Source organism: Hemiscyllium ocellatum, chromosome X (genome assembly GCF_020745735.1).
Source record: "Hemiscyllium ocellatum isolate sHemOce1 chromosome X, sHemOce1.pat.X.cur, whole genome shotgun sequence".
Classification (NCBI taxonomy): Eukaryota; Metazoa; Chordata; class Chondrichthyes; order Orectolobiformes; family Hemiscylliidae; genus Hemiscyllium; species Hemiscyllium ocellatum.
This window is the reverse complement of record NC_083453.1, coordinates 9,444,968-9,465,648: the sequence shown is the minus strand read 5'-3', so window position 1 is coordinate 9,465,648 and position 20,681 is coordinate 9,444,968. Positions and strand designations below refer to the sequence as shown.

General features: G+C 42.4%; 1 protein-coding gene across 3 annotated transcripts in view; it reads left to right on the top strand.

Annotated features, from left to right (window-relative positions):
• The window catches only part of tfcp2 (transcription factor CP2), a 145,203-nt gene that overhangs the window by 66,486 nt on the left and 58,036 nt on the right, over positions 1 to 20,681 (top strand). For all 3 annotated transcript variants that reach the window (XM_060820943.1, XM_060820942.1, XM_060820944.1), the window contains one exon: positions 15,351 to 15,503. In XM_060820943.1, coding sequence (XP_060676926.1) covers positions 15,351 to 15,503 — 153 coding nt within the window. The remainder of the gene's footprint in view (positions 1 to 15,350; positions 15,504 to 20,681) is intronic.

Here is a 20,681-nt window from a genome sequence, read left to right as displayed (position 1 = left end):
ACATCAATCTGTTATACTAGAGAGATTCCTGGTGAAGGGCTTTTGCCTGAAATTTTGACTCCCCACCTCGGATGCTGCCTGATCTCCTGTGCTTTTCCAGCACCACACTCAACTCTAATCTCCAGTCCTCACTTTCACCTAATCAATCTGTTATAGACAATTATTATGTCCATTAATAAAACCGGATAGAAAACTGGCATTGATCTAGGCACAGAAATGACAAAAACCACCCCTGCCTCGTCACCTCTAGGTTGTCGTCCTCCTAACCCCTCGAAGTAACTTTGAAATGATAAAAGTGTATGCTAAATATAAGTCGCTTGAAAATTATCCAAAAGTATGAAACCTGCAGTTAGAGACAACTGAGCAGCCCAAATGTTCCTCAACTGCAAAGTGAATTCATCTCTGTTTGAGGTGCCCTCTAACGCAATGAAATGTGTATCCCATGTCATGTGGGAATTTGAGTCAGAGTAATGGAAGCCTACAGTTTGAAAATAGGCCCTTTAGCCCAACTTGGCGATGCTGCCTAGTTTTCACAATTTAAATTAGTCCCATTTGCCTGCATTTGGTCCATATTCTTGCATAACAGTTCTCTGTACCTACCTTAAATGTTTTTTAAATAGTCATAGTCGTGCAGTACAGAAATTGACCCTTCAGTCCAAATCGTCCATGCCAACCAGATATCCTAAATTAATCTAGTCCCATTTGCCAGCACCCGGCCCATATCCCTCCAAACCCTTCCTATTCATATACCCATCCAGATGCCTTTTAAATGTTGCAACTGTACCAGCCGCCTCCACTTCCACTGGCAGCTCATTCCTTATGTGCACCACCCTCTGCGTGTTAAAGTTGCCTCATTAGTCCCTTTTAAATCCTTCCCCCCCCCCCCCCCCCCCCCCCCCATTACTAGTAAATCTGTACATGAGGGAGAACTTTAGATTTTTGGGGAATCTGCTACCCTGGGGAAGGATGGGAGTGGTTGCTGAACAGGCTTGGTAGTTTGCATCTCAGTAGGACTTGTTGGAGCTTTGCGAGTGCTGTTGGCATTACATACATCAGCTGTCCCTGGATTCAAAGATGCTATGTGCTTCATGTTGAGAGTATTTGGCGTGACTCTTTATTTGACTAAACAGACCAATTTTTCAACTCTCTTCTTCAGATATGTGGGCATGATGTAGTGGAATTGTAAGTTTTGCTTCCTTTGATTTCCCTGTACTCTGTCATCACTAAAATGTGACTTTAAACATGATGCAGCTTGGTTAAACAATTCGTCGTCATTCTGAAAAATTTATAGCAGTCTTTCTTCTAGTCATTCATGTTGATGCTCCTGCATTTCAAGGTGAGTTTGAGTGTCTCTGAAGCATTTTCTTTGTTTTTCCCTGGAACATTAGTCATTTGATGTCCAGGGAGACACCTTTGACATCAGAACAGTGTCCAGTCCATCTTGGTTGGTTTTGCAGGAGGTTTCCCTGAATGCTTGTGTAACTGGCTTCAGGAAGGTCACCTAGCATTTGTTTGATGGACCTCTGACATTGCTGGTAGAATTTTTCAAATGCTTTTGAGTTGATGGTACAGAATCCAAGTCTAAGTACAATACACGAGTCGGGTGATAACATCTGTTCTGAACTGCAGAGGTCTCTTTCCTCCAACTTTTGCTGCCATGGTTTGTAAAAGGCTGAGTTGCCACAGCTGATCTCGTGTTAGATCTCCTAATTAATAGTGGCTGCCCAGGTATGGGAAGTCCTCAGCATATACCAGCTGTTTTCCTTCAGACATATTTAGCTGACCATGTGTGGGTTGATATGAGTTTTGTTTTGGCAGCATTCAAGGACAGGCCGAATTTCTTGTATGCAGAATTGAAGAGATTGAGAGTGGCTTGCCAATATGCAGAGTGAGCAACGACACTGCAGTCATCCTCCAACTGTAGACCAGGTGTATCTATGGTGGTCAGGTTAGTTTTGGAAGGTTGTTGTACACTAGAAGATAAATGTTTTTGAACTGAGTTCAAGTCTGCACTAATAGAGCTTTATTTCAGTTAACTACATTACATGAACCTCTTTTGCCACTTATTACTAGTTCTATACATTTATACAACCCATTCTCACTCAACTAACTCTCTGTAAATATATTAATTAAGAGGGTGTAGATATTACTGGCTGGGCCAGCATTTATTGCCTATCCCTAATTACCCAGAGATCAGTTGAAAGAGTCAACCACATTGGCTCCATAGCCAATGTCTGGAGTCACATGTAGGCCAGACCAGGTAAGGATGGCAGTTTCTTTCCTTAACGGATATTAGTGAACCAGATGGAGTTTTCTGACAATTGATAACCTGGAATTAAATGTCTAGTGGTATCATTGAATTCAAATTCAACCATCTGTCATGCCTAGATTCAAACTCGGGTCTGCAGATTAATACTCTATGATTATACACCTAGGACATCACCATCTATCACCTGTTCCTTTAATCCATTGGGTCTCTGGCATCCCTTCAGGACTGATAAAGGTGACTGATGTTCAAATGTTTTCCATCCAGCCAGTGGTTAATACTGACACTGGAAGGCAATTCACCTTTGAGCTGGATAGCTACTGTAAGGTAGATTGTAATTCCTATAGGGGCTTTCACGTAACATTGCTTGACCCTCATTTGGATTTTAAATCTCTTTTGGGCCTTACTCAAGGCGTTATAGTCATGTCAAATCATGAAGCAGCTGTAGGATTGTAATAGCTTTTTTTAGATATCCAAATCTTCTCAAGCATGATCTACTGAGTCAAATATTTTGATCAGGTTGGTGAATGCAGTGAAGAGCTCCGTATGTTGTTTTCAATATTTTCTGTCAATAAGGACCATGTTGAAGGTTGCTCTGGAAGGTGTAAAACAGCACACTCTCTAGGAGATTTATCTGAGCCAAAGGAAGTAGGTGATTCAGGAGAATGTGTCAGGGGTTTTCCTGCTGTGGACAAGAAAAAAATAATTTCACTGTTTCTTGAAGATAGATTTGAATGTCATATTGCTGCATTTGGCATTGGACTGGTGGTGGATGGAGGTCTTTTTGTCTCCTAATCCATGGGATGAGTGCATGGAAGCTTCTGTGATAGAAACTCCTCAGCATCAAAGACCTCAGTGGGAACATCATTGGGGCCAAGGTTTTGTCAAGTTTCATGATTACGTGTCACAGCTGTCCCATTTAATGATGCTTTGCCCATAGATTCTACCACAAAGTACTGGGGCAGAGCCTGGAGCTCATTAGCTGTCACCGTGGCTTCATAGTTGAGGGGTCAATGAAAATGTTCTTTCCAGCATTGACAGATGGCACAGTTAGCTTAAGAAAAAAAATGCATCATCCTATGAGTGAATGGGAATGTGACCATTTGACCTTGGGCGAAAGACGGCCCTTTAGCTTCAAGGAGATTTTGTGTTTCAGGAGTATTTTGATCAAACCAGTACTGATCACAACGATGCTCAAATCCAGTGATCCGAACACAGCTGTCTTCTATGTTCTGGAATGGAGTTGAAACGTAGAATCATATAATCCCTACAGTGCAGAATTCAGCCCATTGAGTCTTCACCAACCCTCTGAAAACCATCCCACCCAGATCTAGCCCTGACCCTTTCCCTGTAGTTCTGCATTTCCCATGGCTCACCTATCTAGTCTGCACATCCCTGAAAGCTGAGGCAATTTAACATGGCCAATCCACCCTTACCTGCACATCTTTAGACCATAGGAGGAAATCAGAGCCCCTAGAGGAAGCCCACATGGTCATGGAGAATGTGCAAACTCCACAAGAGTGTCCTAGAGATGTACAGCATGGAAACAGACCCTTCGTTTCAACCCGGCCATGCCGACCAGCTATCCCAACCCAACCTAGTCCTACCTGCCAGCACCCCGCCCATATCCCTCCAAACCCTTCCTATTCATATACCCATCCTGACGCCTTTTTAAATGTTGCAATTGTACCAGCCTCCACTACGTCCTCTGGCAGCTCATTCCATACACATACCACTCTCTCCGTGAAAACGTTGCTTCTTAGGCCTCTTTTATATCTTTTTTCCCCCCCCCCCCCTCACCCAAAACCTATGCCCTCTAATTCTGGACTCCCTGACCCCAGGGAGTCTATCCTATCCATGCCTCTCGTGATTTTATAAACCTCTGTAAGGTCACCCCTCAGCCTCCGATTCTCCAGAGAAAACAGCCCCAGCCTATTCAACCTCTCCCTATGGCTCAAATCCTCCAACCCTCGCGACATCCTTGTAAATCTCTTCTGAAGCCTTTCAAGTTTCACAACATCTTTCTGATAGGAAGGAGATTGCAGAATTGCATGCAATGTTCCAAAAGTGGGCCAACCAATGACCTGTACAGCTGCAACATGACCTCCCAACTCCTGTACTCAATACTCTGACCAATAAAGGAAAACATACCAAACGCCGCCTTCACTATCCTATTTATCTGCAACTCCACCTTCAAGGAGCTATAAACCTGCACTCCAAGGTGTCTTTGTTCAGCAACACTCCCTAGGACCTTACCATTAAGTGTATAAGTCCTGCTAAGATTTGCTCTCCCAAAATGCAACAGCTCATGTTTATTTTTCTCAGCCCATTGATCCATCTGATCAAGATCCCGTTATAATCCGAGGTAACCTTCTTCACGTCCACGACACCTTCAGTTTTGGTGTCATCTGCAAACATACTAACTATACCTCTTATGCTCACATCCAAATCATTTATACAAATAGTAGAAAGTCGTGGACCCTGTACCAATCCTTGTGGCACTTCATTGGTCACAGGCCTCCAGTCTGAAAAACAACCCTCCAGTACCACCCTCTGTCTTCTACCTTTTGAGCCAGTTCTGTATCCAAATGGCTAGTTCTCCCTGTATTCCGAGATCTAACCTTGCTAACCAGTCCCCCGTAGAGAACCTTGTCGAACGCCTTACTGAAGTCCGTATAGATCACATCTACCACTCTGCCCTCATCAATCCTCTTTGTTACTACTTCAAAAAACTCAAACTTCAAGTTTGTGAGACATGATTTCCCACGCACAAAGCCATGTTGACTATCCCGAATCAGCCCGTGGCTTTTCAAATACATGTGCATTCTGTCCCTCAGAATTTATTCCAACAACTTGGCCACCACCGATGTCAGGTTCACTGGTCTGTAGTTCTCTGGCTTGTCCTTACCATCTTTCTTAAATACTGGCGCCACGTTAGCCAACCTCCAGTCTTCCGGTACCTCACCTGTGACTATCGATGATACAAATATCTCAGCAAGAGGCCCAGCAATCACTTCCCTAGCTTCCCACAGAGGTCTAGGGTACACCTGATCAGGTCCTGGGGATTTATCCACCTTTAACCGTTTCAAGACATCCAGCACTTCCTCCTCTGTAATAAGGACATTTTTCAAGATGTCACCATCTATTTCCCTACATTCTATATCTTCCATGTCCTTTTCCATAGTAAATACTGATGCAAAATATTCATTTAGTACCCCCCCATCTCCTGCGGCTCCATACAAAGGCCACCTTGCTGATCTTTGAGGCGTCCTACTCTCTCTCCCTAGTTACCCTTTTGTCCTGAACGTATTTGTAAAAGTCCTTTGGATTCTGCTTAATTCTATTTGCCAAAGCTATTTCATGTCCCCGTTTTGCCCTCCTGATTTCCCTCTTAAGTATACTCCTACTGCCTTTATACTCTTCTAAGGATTCACTCGATCTATCCTGTCTATACTTGACATATGCTGCCTCCTTTTTCTTAACCAAAACCTCAATTTCTTTAGTCATCCAGCATTCCCTGTACCTACCAGCCTTTCCTTTCACCTGAACAGGCATATACTTTCTCTGGACTCTCGTTATCTCATTTCTGAAAGCTTCCAGTTTTCCAGCCGTTCCCTTTACCTGCGAACATCTTTACCCAATCAGCTTTTGAAAGTTCTTGCCTAATACCGTCAAAATTGGCCTTTCTCACTAGCAATGTTTAAAAGTGGCTGAGCTAGTTAAGATAAACTAGAGAAAATCTCCACTTTTACTGAACCAGAAATGTTATGAAAGTATGCATGGTGTATCCTTTACCAGCATTTCTTATTTTTGAGATGGTGAAAACAGAGTACACCAACCTGCTATCTGTTTGGAGTCACCTATAATCAACAAACAATAAGCAAAGTGAACCGAAAGGTTAGAGATCAGAATGTTAAACCAACAGCAAATGATGCCTCCTAATTAAATACGGAGTGATAATCAAGGTCACAGCCCCAACCTGGCAGGAATACAAACCTAAGCTCTTGGCTACACAATCAACCTTTTCAAAGTAGTTCACGAACCAGGTGACTCAATAACGTTCATGACAAAAAGTTTGTGCCCACCCTTCCAGAAGGAAGGTAGAGGCCCTGGGTAATTTTCAAATTTTTTTTAAAACTATTATTCACATGTGGTACTTGGGCATCACCCACTGGGCCCAGTGTTTATTGACCAACTCATCCCTAGTTAAGGCTGGAATCAAACCTGGGTCCTCTGATACTATGAGGCAGCAGTGCTAATTAGAGAGCCACTGTGCTGCCCAAATGTGTGAAGATTTTCTAGTTTAGTCTTGAACTACACTTGGAATTCCTGTCTTCACTTGGGCTGCTATAAGGCTAAGACATTGATTATCATCCTCTTGGATGTTTGAGTTTCAGAAATCTTAGTGCTATGAATCATCTATTGAATATCAAAGATCTATCGAGGCACTCCACATGGGCCAAGGGGTGACACTGTCTATGGAATTTGCATGTTCTCCCTGTGTCTGTGTGGGTTTCCTCCAGGTGCTTTGGTTCCCTTCAACAGTTCAAAGATGCGCAGGTTAGGTGGATTGGCCTTGGGAAACGCAAGGTTACAAGGATAGAATAGGGGGAATGGGTCTGGGTGGGATGTGCTTTGGAGGGTCAGTGGGGCTTGATGGGCTGAAAGGCCTGCTTCCACACTAGGGATTTTATGATTCTAAGGTAATATAAACATAATTTAATCTTTAATTTGAAGAATGACCTAATCCAAAGAGTGCCAGTATTTTGAACTAGGGTGCCTCCATGTGGTTTTGTTTGCTCTTCTGTCAGAAGAGGCTTTTATTACAATGATGCCATGGTACACACTGTTAGTTCCCCAGAGTGGTGATCTTTGCCTCTTTTGGGGAAGATAATAAGGGCTATATCAAGATCAGAATAAAACCTTCTATAATATCTTTATCGGAAAGAAGGAACGAGCGTAAGTGCTGCTGAGAGTGGCAGTGTGTTGATTGCAACCGAGCTGTAAATGAAATGTTTGAGCCTTTCCTTTATGCAGTTAGAGTTCTGAGGATACATCCAGGATCCTATTCCAGGTGGCAGAAGTAATTCCATAGATAAGAGGGTCATTACCGGTGCCTCTTTTGCTCTCCTTAGGAAGGCAGGCCTCCTTGAGGGCTGCAATGTCGGTTTGTAGTCTGAATAACTTGTATGCTAGCGTTCTTTCTGAATGGTTATTTAAGATTATCTAGAAGTGTTCTAACATGCCAAGTTACAACATGTGAAGTTTTCTTCTGTTGTCCCACAAAGATTGCAGTCCTATCACGTGTGGTCTCCCAATCGGGAGAAAGTAAGGTAATTATTTTTCAGGAATGTTCTTGGCCCCTCCCCTTGTGGTGAGCAGAGGGTATCTTCTGAGGCGGCTGCCCAAAGAGATCTCTGTCTCAACACACATGTCCGAAATACATCTGTCAGATTTGTGTCCAGGACCTCCCAGGTCCCCATCACCAATTCCCCATCACCAATTCTCCATCACCACAGCACTTGACAAACTGATGCTGGTAGGAGCCTCTAGTTGACTTTTTTTTTGACGAGGGGACCTTGGGCCATTGTCCTTGTCCATATGATCTTGACTGAATGGTGGTCAGAGTGCAGTGGTGTACCTAGCCATGATGATTGGGTTCGCTTTGCTGCAGCTCTTACTGCCTTTGCAGCCAGTGATATCCATAGTCTTTCTTCCTTCAGTTTTCTCTGCTGTTGAGAAAATGTGGACTGCATTGTCTCGCACATTCACCGAGCCTTGCTGCCATGGGTGGTCCTACCAAGAACAAGCTCAGAATAAAATCATGCAAAGGATCATCGAGCGTACAGAGTCCTCCATCGTGGTGATCTTCACAGGGGTTATAGGTGTGGGATGTATGACTCAGACAGGTCATTTGATTCAAGTTGTCCACACTTATGATTTACGGAGGAACCTCAATTATCCGAAGGACGTGAGCGGGCAGTATTTCATTCGGTTAATCGAATTCCGGATGATTGAATGCCGGATAACATGGTTGAGTCGAGCATCGGGACCTTGCGATCTTGCTGGATAATCCGCTATTTGGATAATTTGAGGTTCTTCTGTATACTCTATTCAAGCCTCTTCCCATCATTGTCATCCAAAGTTTCCTTCTCCCCACTGTGGTTATGATGTGGCGGTGCTGGGGGTGAACAGTCAGAAGTCACACAACACAAGCTTATAGTCCAACAGGTTTACTTGAAATCAGAAGCTTTCCGACCTCTGCTGCTTCATTAGGTGAAGGGAAGGGAAGCACACAGGCACAAAAATCAAAAGATCATACAAATGGTGTGAGTGGAGTGTCGACGACAGGTTGAATAACAAGTCTGTGTGGGTGCTAAGTGTCAGACAGTGTGAACAAAATGGCAACAGCTGAATAGCAAATGAGCAGATGACCTGTGATCCGATTAATTGAGGCAGAGACATAATTACAAAAAAAAAATTAGAGGTAAGATGATGCTGGATGCAAACCAAATGGTTGGAATATCATGATAGGTAATAGATTTGCATGCTGAGAGACTAACCAAAGTAACAAGTCATCCAAAACTGTACAAACTTGCATAGAGAGATTATAACACCTTCTCAAGATGATAGTGTCAAAACAGGCCAGTATGGAAGATTTCACAGGTATAGAAAGTATGGTGGGGTTACATGTTGCGCGACATGAACCCAAGATCACGGTTGAGGCAGTCTTTGTGGGTATGGAACTTGACTATCAGTTTCTGCTTGGCGATTCTGCCATCTCGAAGGCTGCCTTAGAGGATGTTTACCCAAAGATAGGAGGCCGAATGTCCTTGATTGCTGAAGTGTTCCCTGACTTGATAACTTATGATCTCACTACCTTAATGAGCTTGTACAGTTTTGGATTACTTGTTACTCTGGTTATATCCTCAACATGCGATTGTTATAGCTATCAAGTTATTCCAGTCATTTGGTTTGGCTGCAGCACGACCTTATTTTTAATTAATTGAGGCAGAGACATAATTACAATAAATCCAGATCACAGGTCATCCGTTCCCTTGTTAGTCAGCTGTTGACACTTTTTACTCTCTCCGTTTGACACTTCTATCACCTGTAGAGACTTATCCAGCCTGTCGACACTCCACTCACACCATTTTTGTATGATTTTTTGATCTTCTCTTCACTTAACCTGACAAAGAAGCAGCGCTCTTCAAGCTTGTGATTTCAAATACAGAAGAACCTGTCTTTATCTGGCATTCAGTTAACTCCATCTCGGATTATCCGAATAAGATGACAAAGTCCCAGTGTTTGGCTAACAATATTATCTGCCATTCGATTAGCCAAACCAAATTCTCCCTACCCATGTCCTTTTGGACCATAACCTTGTGTTGTGTGACTTGGAGTCATAGAGATGTATGCCAAGGAAACAGACCCTTCAGTCCAACTTGTCCATGCTGACCAGATATCCCAACCCAATCTAGTCCCACCTGCCAGCACCTGGCACTTTAAACCCTTCCTATTCCTGTCCCCATCCAGATGCCTTTTAAATATTGCAATTGTACCAGCCTCTACCACTCCCTCTGGCAGCTCATTCCTTCCTTTGCCTGTTCCTCTCCCTCTTAAAAGTGCTATTGTTCTGACTTTTTTTTTTCTCAAATTTCAAAACAACACAACCGCATACAAAACGGTAATTGCTGCTCTGGGAATTCAAGAAAATCACCACCAACACCTAAAATACCTCACAAAAGGAACACCTGTTACAGCCAGAAATTTTTTCCATTCTCCATCTTGGATTACCCAGAATTGACCACATGTGGTTTTATAAAGAAGGATTTGAATTTGCTAGGTAGTGTGATAAGAAGCTGAGCATAGATTCAGAAGGGAGAAAAGCAGGAAGGTGAAAACTAGCGAGTGTGTTGGAAAAGCAGAGCAACCTAGCATAGGAAAATAGGCAGTAGAGGAGTCTTGTGCTAGATGGTAGATACCTAAATTTTAAGGTTCTTGAGGTGCAGTGATAGTGCCCCTTCCTGTGGGCTAGAAGGCCTAACTTCAAGTCTCATCTGATCCAGAGGTGTGTCATAACCCATCTGAACAGATTGATCAGGAAATTACCATGCCCAAATGCAGAGTTCAGTGAATAAAGCACATGAGCTGGGAAGAGGAGGAATGGCAGTCTAATAATCCCGATTACAGGTTTTTCAGACAGGATAGGGGAGTGAGGGTTATTGTCAGCAACGGTTTAAGGAAAAGCTTTATAACCACTGAATCTGAGGGGAAGTCAGTGATTTTTGCAGTAAATTTCTAGAAAATGCAAAAGCAAGGCGAGAGAGTAGGGTTTTCATGACCTTAACTGGAATACTTTTGATGCAAAATGTACAGAAGGCACAGAAGAGCTAAATTGTCTTCAGAAGAACTTTGTAGCAAGCCATGCAAAGAGATGGTGGAGGGGAAAGAGGAGGTGTAATTGTTCTGGCTCCATTTTTCAGGAGATGATATTGAGCCATTGAAAGAACTATATCGGCGAGGGTACAAGTGGTGATTATAATTAAGTTTGATCTATCATAGTTCTTTCTAATCAAGGATAAAAAAGTGGAGGTAGCACAGAATAAAGATATACTGAGAAATAGAGCTACTGAAGGAGCTTTTGGAGTACGGCCACTGATTCCTAATGCAACGTGAAAGGTTGATGAGCGCATAAGAAGTATGCCATTCAGCCCGTTGAGTCTGCTCCACCATTTAGTGAGATTGTGGCTGATCAGGTAATCAACTCCACCTTCCCTTTTCCCCTTAACCCTTAATTCTCTTTACTGATTTTAAAAGTCTGTCTATCTCAGCCTGAAATGTACCCAACCTTGACAGCCCTCTGCGGTTTTAAAAAAAATCCACAGATTCATAACTCCTTGCAGAGAAAACAATTCCTCCTTGTCTCTTTTAAATGTGCAAATCTTTAAACTTAGATCATGCCCTCTGGTCCTAGACTCTCCCACAAGATCCTCGCATCTACCCTGTCAAGTTCCTTAAGAGTCTTGTAAGTTTTATTAAGGTTGCGCCTCATTCTTCTAAATTCCAGTGAGTACAGCCTAATATATTCAACCTCTCCTCATTGGAAAAAAAAACCCTCCCCCTCCCAATCCCTGGTATCAGCCTTCTCTAGACAATGCCAGATTCTTTATCCTTCAGTAAGGGGCCTAAACTGATAAGGTGGTTAAGAGGACATATGGCATGTTTTCCTTTAACCAAAGTATAGAATCTGAAAGCAGGAAGGTAATGCTGAAAATAAATACAAAACTAGATCACGCCCATAGTATTGTTTATCCTGGTCTAGGCATTCCATGAAACGTGATTGCACTGGAGACAGGCTAGGGTTATTTTCCTTGGAATAGAAGAAGCTGAGCATGATCTTATTCAGGCCCATAATAATTTAATACTCTATTTAATAAATATTTATGACCAGTTTATCTAAGGTGAGCAGATATTTTGTAGAAGGGAAATGAGGAACTGTTTTTTCACCTGCAGGAAATCATTGCCAGAAAGAGTGGTAGAGGTAGGAAAGTTGCACCACATTTGAACTTGTACTTGGATTTCTACTGAAAGAATTGTGACCTGCTGATCTTTTGACTTGGCACAGGAGGAGAAGATTAATAGCCATGCCTTCATGTTGAGGATATCCTCCATAGTGTTGTGGGGCACCATCACTATGCTAAATGGGATAGATTCAAAACCGAATTACCAAATCCAAATCTGGGCATCCGTGATGCTGTAGACCATCAGCACCAGAGTTGTGTTCAACCCCAATCTGTAACTTTTTTGGCATATCCCTCACCCTACCACTGCTATCAAGCCAGGAGATCAACTGCCAAAAGCAGTGCTAGGCACTTAAACAACTAGTTGTTGGTTGGTTTGCTGAGCCAGTTAACTTTTTTGCAAATGTTTCGTACCCCTACTGGGTGACATCCTCAGTGCTGTGTAACCTCCGGATGAAGCATCATTTGCTAATCATGGGTACCGTAACAGCTTCATCTGCCAATGCCTAGCATACAAACAACAAGAAGACACTGTGTGCCCCAACACACTGACCATCCTACCTGATGTTAGTAATTTCTCAGAACTGACAACAAGACTGCTTTGTCCTCGGAGAATAATGACAGCACACAAGTGAACAGCCGCAGTTGACTCGCTGCTATCCAAAACAAAAAACTCCAAACCTACAACATGCAAAACATATACAAAATACCATGCAGCAACTGCAAGAAACATTACATAAGGCAAACAGGCAGGACACTCACCACTAGAATGCATGAGCATCAGCTTGCAACAAAATGACATGACCAGCTCTCCCTCGTGTCAATACGCACTGATAAGGAAGGAGACCAATTCAAGTGGGACAATTATTACTGGAACAGGCAAAACAAAGACAAGCTTGGGAATTCCTGGAGGCCGAGTATTCATCCAGCGGTGCCACAAACAAACATGTTTGAAATAGAGCCCATCTACAGACCACTGTAGTACAAAACTGAAAATAGAACTGCCCACCATGACTGACTGACTGACAGAACCAGCCTATTCAGCCCCTCCCTATAGCTTCAACCCATCAAACCTGGCAATATCATTGTAAATGTTTTCTGACCTCTTTCAGTTTTCACAATATTCTTCTTATCACAAAAAGACCAAAATTGCACGCAGTATTCCACAAGTGACTTAACCAATGTCCTGTGCAGCCGCAACATGACCTCCCAATTTAATGCACTGGCCAATAAAGGAAAGCATACCAAACACCACCTTCACTGTCCTATCTACTTGCGTTTCCACTTTCAAAGATCTATGAACCTGCACTCCAAAGTCTCTTTGTTCAGCAACACTCCCCAGGACCTTACCATTAAGTGTATAAGTCCTGCCCTGATTTGCCTTTCTAAAATGCAGGACCTCACATTTATCTAAATTTAGACTCCATCTGTCACTTGGCTCATTGACCCATGTGATCAAGATCCTGTTGTACTCTGAGGCAACCTTCTTTGCTGTCCACAACACCTACAATTTTGGTGTCATCTGCAAACTTACTGACTATACCTCCTATGTTCCCATCCAAATTATTTGTATAAATAACGAAAATCAGTGAATCCAGCATCGATCCTTGTGGCACACCGCTGGTCACAGGCCTCCAGTCTGAAAAGCAACCCTCCACCACCACCACCCTCTGTCGTCTTCCTTTAAGCCAGTTCTGTGTATCCAAATGGCTAGTTCTCCCTATATTCGGTGTGATTTAACCTTGCTAACCGGTACAGTGAGGAACCTTGTCGAGCGCCTAAACTGAAGTCCACGTAGACCACGTCCACTGCTCTGCCCTCATCAAATCTTGTGGTTACTTCAAAAAAATGCAATTAAGTTAGTGAGACATTATTGCCCATGCACAAAGCTATATTGACTATCTTTGATCAGTCCTTGCTTTTCCATGTACTTGTAAATCCTGTCTCTCCGGGTTCCCTCCAACTTGCGCACCACCGATGTCAGACTCACCAGTCTGTAGTTCCCTGGCTTTTCCTCACCACCTTTTTAAAATAGTGTCATTGCATTAGCCAGCCTCAAGTCTTCTGGCACCTCACCTGTGGCTATCGATGATACAAATATTTCAGCAAGGGATCCAGCAATCACTTCCCTAACTTTCCACACAGTTCTCAGGTACACCTGATCAGGTCCTGGGGATTTATCCACCTTTATGCATTTTCCCACTTTCAGCACCTCCTCTGTAATTTGAAAATTTTTCAAGATGTCGCTATTTATTTCCCCATGTTCCATATTGTTTGGGTACTTTATTTAAGGGTGGAAGTTCAAGCCCGGAGAGAGTGCAATGGAGATTTACTAAAATGATAATGGAATGAGGGACTTTAGATACAAGGAAAAATGAGAGAGCTGGGTCTTGTTCTCCTTGGAGCAGTGAAGATTAAGAAGTGACCTTATTGAAGTGTTTAGAATTATGTACAATTTTGACTGGATAAAGAAAGATATTCTGTTTCTGATTTATTGGTATGTCAGTAAGTAGGGATCACAATTTCAAAACTCAGAGCTAGGAGTGAGATGAGAAACTTTTTTACTCTTAGGACTTGGAATGTGCTCCCTGGGATGGTGATGGAGGCGGATTCTGTATGAGGTTTCAAAAGACAGCTGGATATATATTTGGAAGGGATAAAGTTAGAGGGCTGTGGAGATAGAATGGGATTAACTGGGTAGCTCTTTTAGGAGTTGGTATATGTGTGAATGGCTACTTTCTGAACTGGAAAATTCTATGATTACTCACACAGGATGAATTCAATTTGGCTAACTACCACTCCATCAAAGTGATAGACTGGGTCTTCAACACTGGTATCAAAATAAAACATGACTTAAATAATCTGTTCAGTGCTCAGATTGGGTTCCACTAGGGTCATTCATCTCCTCACCTCATTAGAGCTTTGATCCAAACATGGGCAGAAGAGCTAAACTCTCAAGGTGAGAATGACTGCCCTTGACATCAGGGTTGCATTTGACCAAATGTGGTATCAAGGAGATTTAACAAAATTAAAGCTAATGGGAATCGTGGGGAAAAATGCTCTACTAGTTATATCTAGCAGAAAAGTTAATGGTTGTGGTTGTTGGAGGACAATCACCTCAGCCCCAGGATGGCACTGCAGGAATTCTAGGGAGGGTCCTAGGCCCAACCAAATTTAGTTGCTGCTTCAATGATCTGAGCCACTAACCATCCTGACTGGGAAGTATATCACCATTCCCTCACTCTCACTGGGTCAAAGTCCTGGAATTCCCTCCCTAAGAGCATTTTGGGTCACCGTACAGAACATGGACTACAGTGGTCCAAGAGGCAGCTCACCACACACCTTTTGTAAGGTGAAAACATAAGACCGATTTTAGATTTATTGTGACTGACTACATCCGTTTTTTTGCACTATATATTTGGTAATAATTTGATTGTTCCAATATCTCAGTCAGGCAATAAGTTGATTTGGTTTTCAGAGAAAGTTCCTTTGAAAAAGCTGCAATTGTTTACTGCCTGTTGTCTTTATTTTACTTGTTATACACATGCTTCTTTCCTTAGGTGCACTGCATCAGTACTGAATTCACAACACGGAAACATGGAGGAGAAAAGGGTGTGCCTTTCCGAATTCAAATAGATACGTTCAAGGAGAATGAAAATGGTGAATATACAGAGCATCTTCATTCAGCTAGCTGCCAAATCAAAGTGTTCAAGGTATGGAGAAAAAAGGCTGGTTTGCTCTGGTGAAGGACCATGACTTCAAATCTTGCTGTTAGAAATGTAATTCTGTTGGTTGGTTCCTAAATATTGTCAAAGTGTGGTGCTGGAAAAGCACAGCCGGTCAGGCAGCATCCGTGGAGCAGGAGAGTCGACGTTTCAATCCTAAGCTCTTCATCTGGAATGAGCTCAGATGCTGCCTGACCATCTGTGCTTTTCCAGCACATTACTTTTTGACTCTGATCTCCAGCATCTGCAGTCCTCGCTTCCTCCTCCTCCTGATTCCTAGATATTCTAAAGCTAACTCCTGCAAGATTTATACGTCAGTCGTAATGATTATATTTTGTTCATTTATTATGTAATAGAAATTAGCAGCTTAAGCACTCATCTGAATGAGGCAGGGAGTGTAATTGTTTTGAAGTCTCGCCACGCACTTAAGTAACAGATGGGTCCTCCAGTCAGAACATGTTGATCCTGAAGACAATCACTGGAATTATTTGTGACTGGATTGTAAGCATCCATCTTTCCTCTTAAGTAAGATTTGCTTGCAAATGGAATCCAGAAAAACTGACCTATTGTTGGAGATCAGATTTCTGTCCTCTTGGCTCCAAATTACTGTGCAGATCAATACCCTGCTGACCAGTGGCTGCAGCAGTTTGGCAACTGGCACCTAATACCAAAAACAACAACCCACAGTAACATGTGCTAACCACTTCATATGCAGAATCATGGCAGAAACTGCCTCACTCAAATTGGTCTCTTCAGCCATCAGAGAAATTGGAAAGCTACTCCCTTCGCAACAAATTTGAATTGCTGTGTCCATTATTTTACACAGGTGGTTGGATTATGACATGAATGCTAATAGATGAAGCCTATTTAAAGCAAATTAACCCCCTTTCTGTGCAATATTTCTACAGCTTCTACTCTCGCTCCTTTTCTCCTAATAATCAGCTATTTTCAATAAAACTAGTGTCTAAAGTCCACGATAACTTGCTGCAGAAGTATATGGAATCTTTGCATAAAACCAATTTCTTGTGTACCATTCCAAAATGGCAATTCCTGACTCAAAATCTGTATGTTTTCATTGTTATGTCATGTAACGGGTATGGTACTAATTGTAGAAGTGCACCCTTTTAAATGATTGCATCTGTGAAGACAAATCAGAGTTAATTCTTTGGGTCCAAAATGTTAGAAATGTGATCCTGTTGGTTGATTCCTAGATATTGTCAAGAACTGATGGTAGCTAGGAAAATGTCAGTTTATATGCAGAAGATAGGGTGGGGGGAGGGGGGTAAGGAGTAAATGATTTGTGGGGATAGACCCCAGGGAGAGAGAAGAACAGTTGCACAGACAAAGGAATAGATAGCGATTTGGCTAGGAGGGTGAATAGCTGTAAAGTGACAGGCAGCTGGAAGCTTGGTCTTTTTTGTGGACAGAACGAACAGACACGTTTCCCGCCCCTTCCTTGTCCATCTTCCTCTGGGACTATTCCCTTCAGGACACCCTGGTCCACTCTTCCTTCACTCCCATCAGCCCCATGGCACCTTCCCCCTACAACTGCTGAAAGTGTCATGCATGAAACAGATCTTTTGCTATAAATTCTGAGTTTTACGATCATACTCCGCAACTACCTGATGAAGGAGCAGTGCTCTGAAAGCTAGTCCTTTCAAATAAACTTGTTGGACTATAGCCTGGTGTTGTGATTTTTAACTTTGTCCACCCCAGTCCAACACCAGCACCCCTACATCGTTTACAGATGCTGTCAGACCTGCTGAGCTTTTCCAGTAACTTCTGTTTTTGTTTCTGATTTACAGCATCCACAATTCTTTTGATTTTTCTTTTAAATTGATTGTTCATCTTGATTCTAATATGAGAACTGTTTTAATCCCAGGGAATGTTTCTAATAGTCATGTCAGATCCCGGACTGAAACCTGGCTTGATAGGTCATCTTTTGGTTTTAAAGAAGTGGACATGTATATGTAGAACTGCAGCAGATGGGATAGGTCCTCAATGAATATTTCTGCTGTGTTGACTGTGGAGAAAGACAAGACGACTTGGGAACTTGAGAAAATTGGTGATGATGTCTTGGGGACAGACCATGTCACGATAGAAGAGGTGTTGGATGTATTAAAATGCAAGAAGATGGACAAAGCTCCTGGTCCTGACCAGATATATCCAAGAACCCTGCAAGAGGCTAGAGAAGAAATTGTGGAGGACCTGGCTGATATATTTGTATCATTGTTCGCCATGAATAAGAGGACTGGAGGGTAGTGAATGTTGTGCCCTTATTCAAGAATGGCTGCAAAGAAAAACCTGGGAACTATAGACTAGTAATCTGATAGGTACAGTACTTGAGAAGATTCTGAGGGATAAGGTATACATGCATTTGAAGAGACAGGGTTTGATTAGGAGTCATCAGCATGGCTTTGTGTATGGGCGAGCATGCCTCACAAATTTGTTAGTTCTTTGAAGTGACCAGAAAGGTGGTTGAGAGCAAGGTGGTAGATGTAGTCTATGGATTTCAGTAAGGCCTTTGATAAGGTTCCACACGGCAGGCTACTCTGGAAGGGTAGATCGTATGCAACCCATGGGGAGCTGGCAAACTGGACACACAATTGGCTTGATGGTAGGAAGCAGAGGGTAATAGTGGAAGGATGCTTGTCAGACTGGAGGCCTGTGCCTAGTGGAGTGCCTCAGGGATTGGAGCTGGGCCCATTGCTGTTTATCTACATCAATGATTTTGATAAGAATGTACAATGATTGGTTAGTAAGTTTACAGATGACACTAAACTAGACTGTATCGTGGATGGTGAGGAAAGTTATTAGAAATTGCAGTAGGATCTTGACCAGCTGGGGAAGTGGGCTGAGAAATGGCAAATGGCATTTAATATATGTAAGTGTGAGGTCTTGCATTTTGGAAAATCAAATCAAGGGAGGAGTTTCATGGTGAATGGTAAGGCCTTAGAGTGTACTGGAACAGAGGGACCTTGTAGTTCAAGTGCACACATCTCTGAAAGTGGAGTCACAGGTAGACAGGGTATTGAAGAAGGCTTTCGGCACACTGGCCTCCAGTCAGCGTATTGGGTATAGAAATTGGAAACTTGCATTGCAGTTGTACAGGATGTTGGTGAGGCTGCACTTGGGAGTATTGTGTTCAGTTTTGGTCACCTTGTGTTAGGAAGGATATTATTAAAATGGAAAGTGTGCAGAAGAAATTTACAAGGATGTCGCTGAGACTCAATGGCCTGAGTTATAGGGAGAGATTCGACAAGCTAGAGCATTTATCTTTAGAGCGTAGGAGACTGAGGGGGGACCTTATAGAAGTATATAAGATCATGAGGCATGGATAGGGTGGATGCACTCAGTCTTTTTCCTAGGGGTGGGGAATCGAGGATGAGGGCATCGGTTGAAGGTGAGAGGAGAAAAAATAAAAGGGAACCTGAGGAGTAACTTTTTTTTAAAACACAGGGTGATATGCATATGGAAGTGGTTGAGGCAGGTATATTAACAACATTTGAAAGGCATTTGGGCAAATACATAGGAAAAGTTTAGAAGGATATGGGTTGAGAGTGTATTGCTGGAAGAGCACAGCAGGTCAGGCAGCATCCGAGGAGCAGGAAAATTGACATTTCGGGCCAAAGCCCTTCTTCAGGAATTAGATTAGATTAGATTACTTACAGTGTGGAAACAGGCCCTTCGGCCCAACAAGTCCACACCGACCCGCAACCCACCCATACCCCTAACCTAACACTATGGGCAATTCACCTGACCTTTTTTTTAGAATGTTTGACCCGAATGGCCCGAAATGTCAATTTGTCTGCTCCACAGACGTTGACTGACCTGTGCTTTTCCAGCAACACATTCTTCAACTCTGATCTCCAGCAAATGCAGACCTTACTGTCTCCTTAGAAAGGTATGGGCCAAACACAGGGAAATAGGTTTGGACATTTTGATCGACTTGAACCAGTTTGGGCTGAAGGGCTTGTCTGCGTGCTGTAGGACTCTGACTCTTAAGTGGTTTCTCTTCAAGAAACATACAGAACGCAGGCTCATTTTTAGCAATAAATATCTTTCTTTAGCAGAAGTAATAAGGATAAATAGGAAAAACCAAACTATCTACTACAACACCAATTCAATTATTTTTTTTTAAAAATGCGCACAGCAAAAGTACGATCCTATTAATCCCAAAACATTCATTTATAAAAAGTAAGAAAATTAGCTTTATGGTCCACAAAACACGTTCCCGCAACAGTACTCGCACTAGAGCCCATCTCAACAGGCTTAAGTCACTTGTGACTTAAATTAATTATCTTCAGGTGGCTTCTTCCTAGGCCTACTATGCACCTGACCTTAAATGTACTTCGCTTTAAATAACTTTCGGGATTTTATGTAAACACTTCTGGTTTGGGGTCATTGCTAACTCTTTAAGGCAATCCAGTTTCACTATTATCATTCCTTAGGAGCACTGCTCTATACAAGCATCTTCATCAAAGGACTTCAGAGTCCTACTCAAAAATCAGTCAAACTTTTTAAAACAAATGTTCTCCAGGTTGTGTGTGTGTTCCCTAACCTTGTAAAAAGATGAATGTTCTAAAGTACGTCTTGTTTAACTTGCTTAGCTGTAAAGCCCCACCATATACACAAAACACTTTAATTCTAAAGCCAGATCCCAAGAGCTGTTTTAAAGGATATCCCCATGGGCTACAGAAATACTTAAAGTTAATAAATTAATTTCACACATGCAATCCACATGTTACTAACTTAGCCAAATTTAGAATATATATATATATAAAAAAAAATCAATCAATCAGCATCACATCTTCCCTCAAAGAAAGATGAGAATGTATTTTAGAGGGGTGGCCCTATTCTGTCATACTAATGGTAATGGCATACTAACACTAAATATATAGTGAGGTACACAACAACTTTTGGTCAATACTGTTCTCCCTTTCACCTCACACACTTTTTATTCATTTCATGGGATGTGGGGTCACTGGTATTTGTTGCTAATTCTCTTTGAACTGAGTGACTTCATTAATCATTTCAGAGGACAATTGGAGTTGATACCTCACTGTGGTACAGGAGTCATATGTAGGCCAGACCAATTAAGGACAGCTAGGTTCCTTCCCAAAACACACTAGTGTACCAGGTGGCTTTCTACAACAATCAATAACA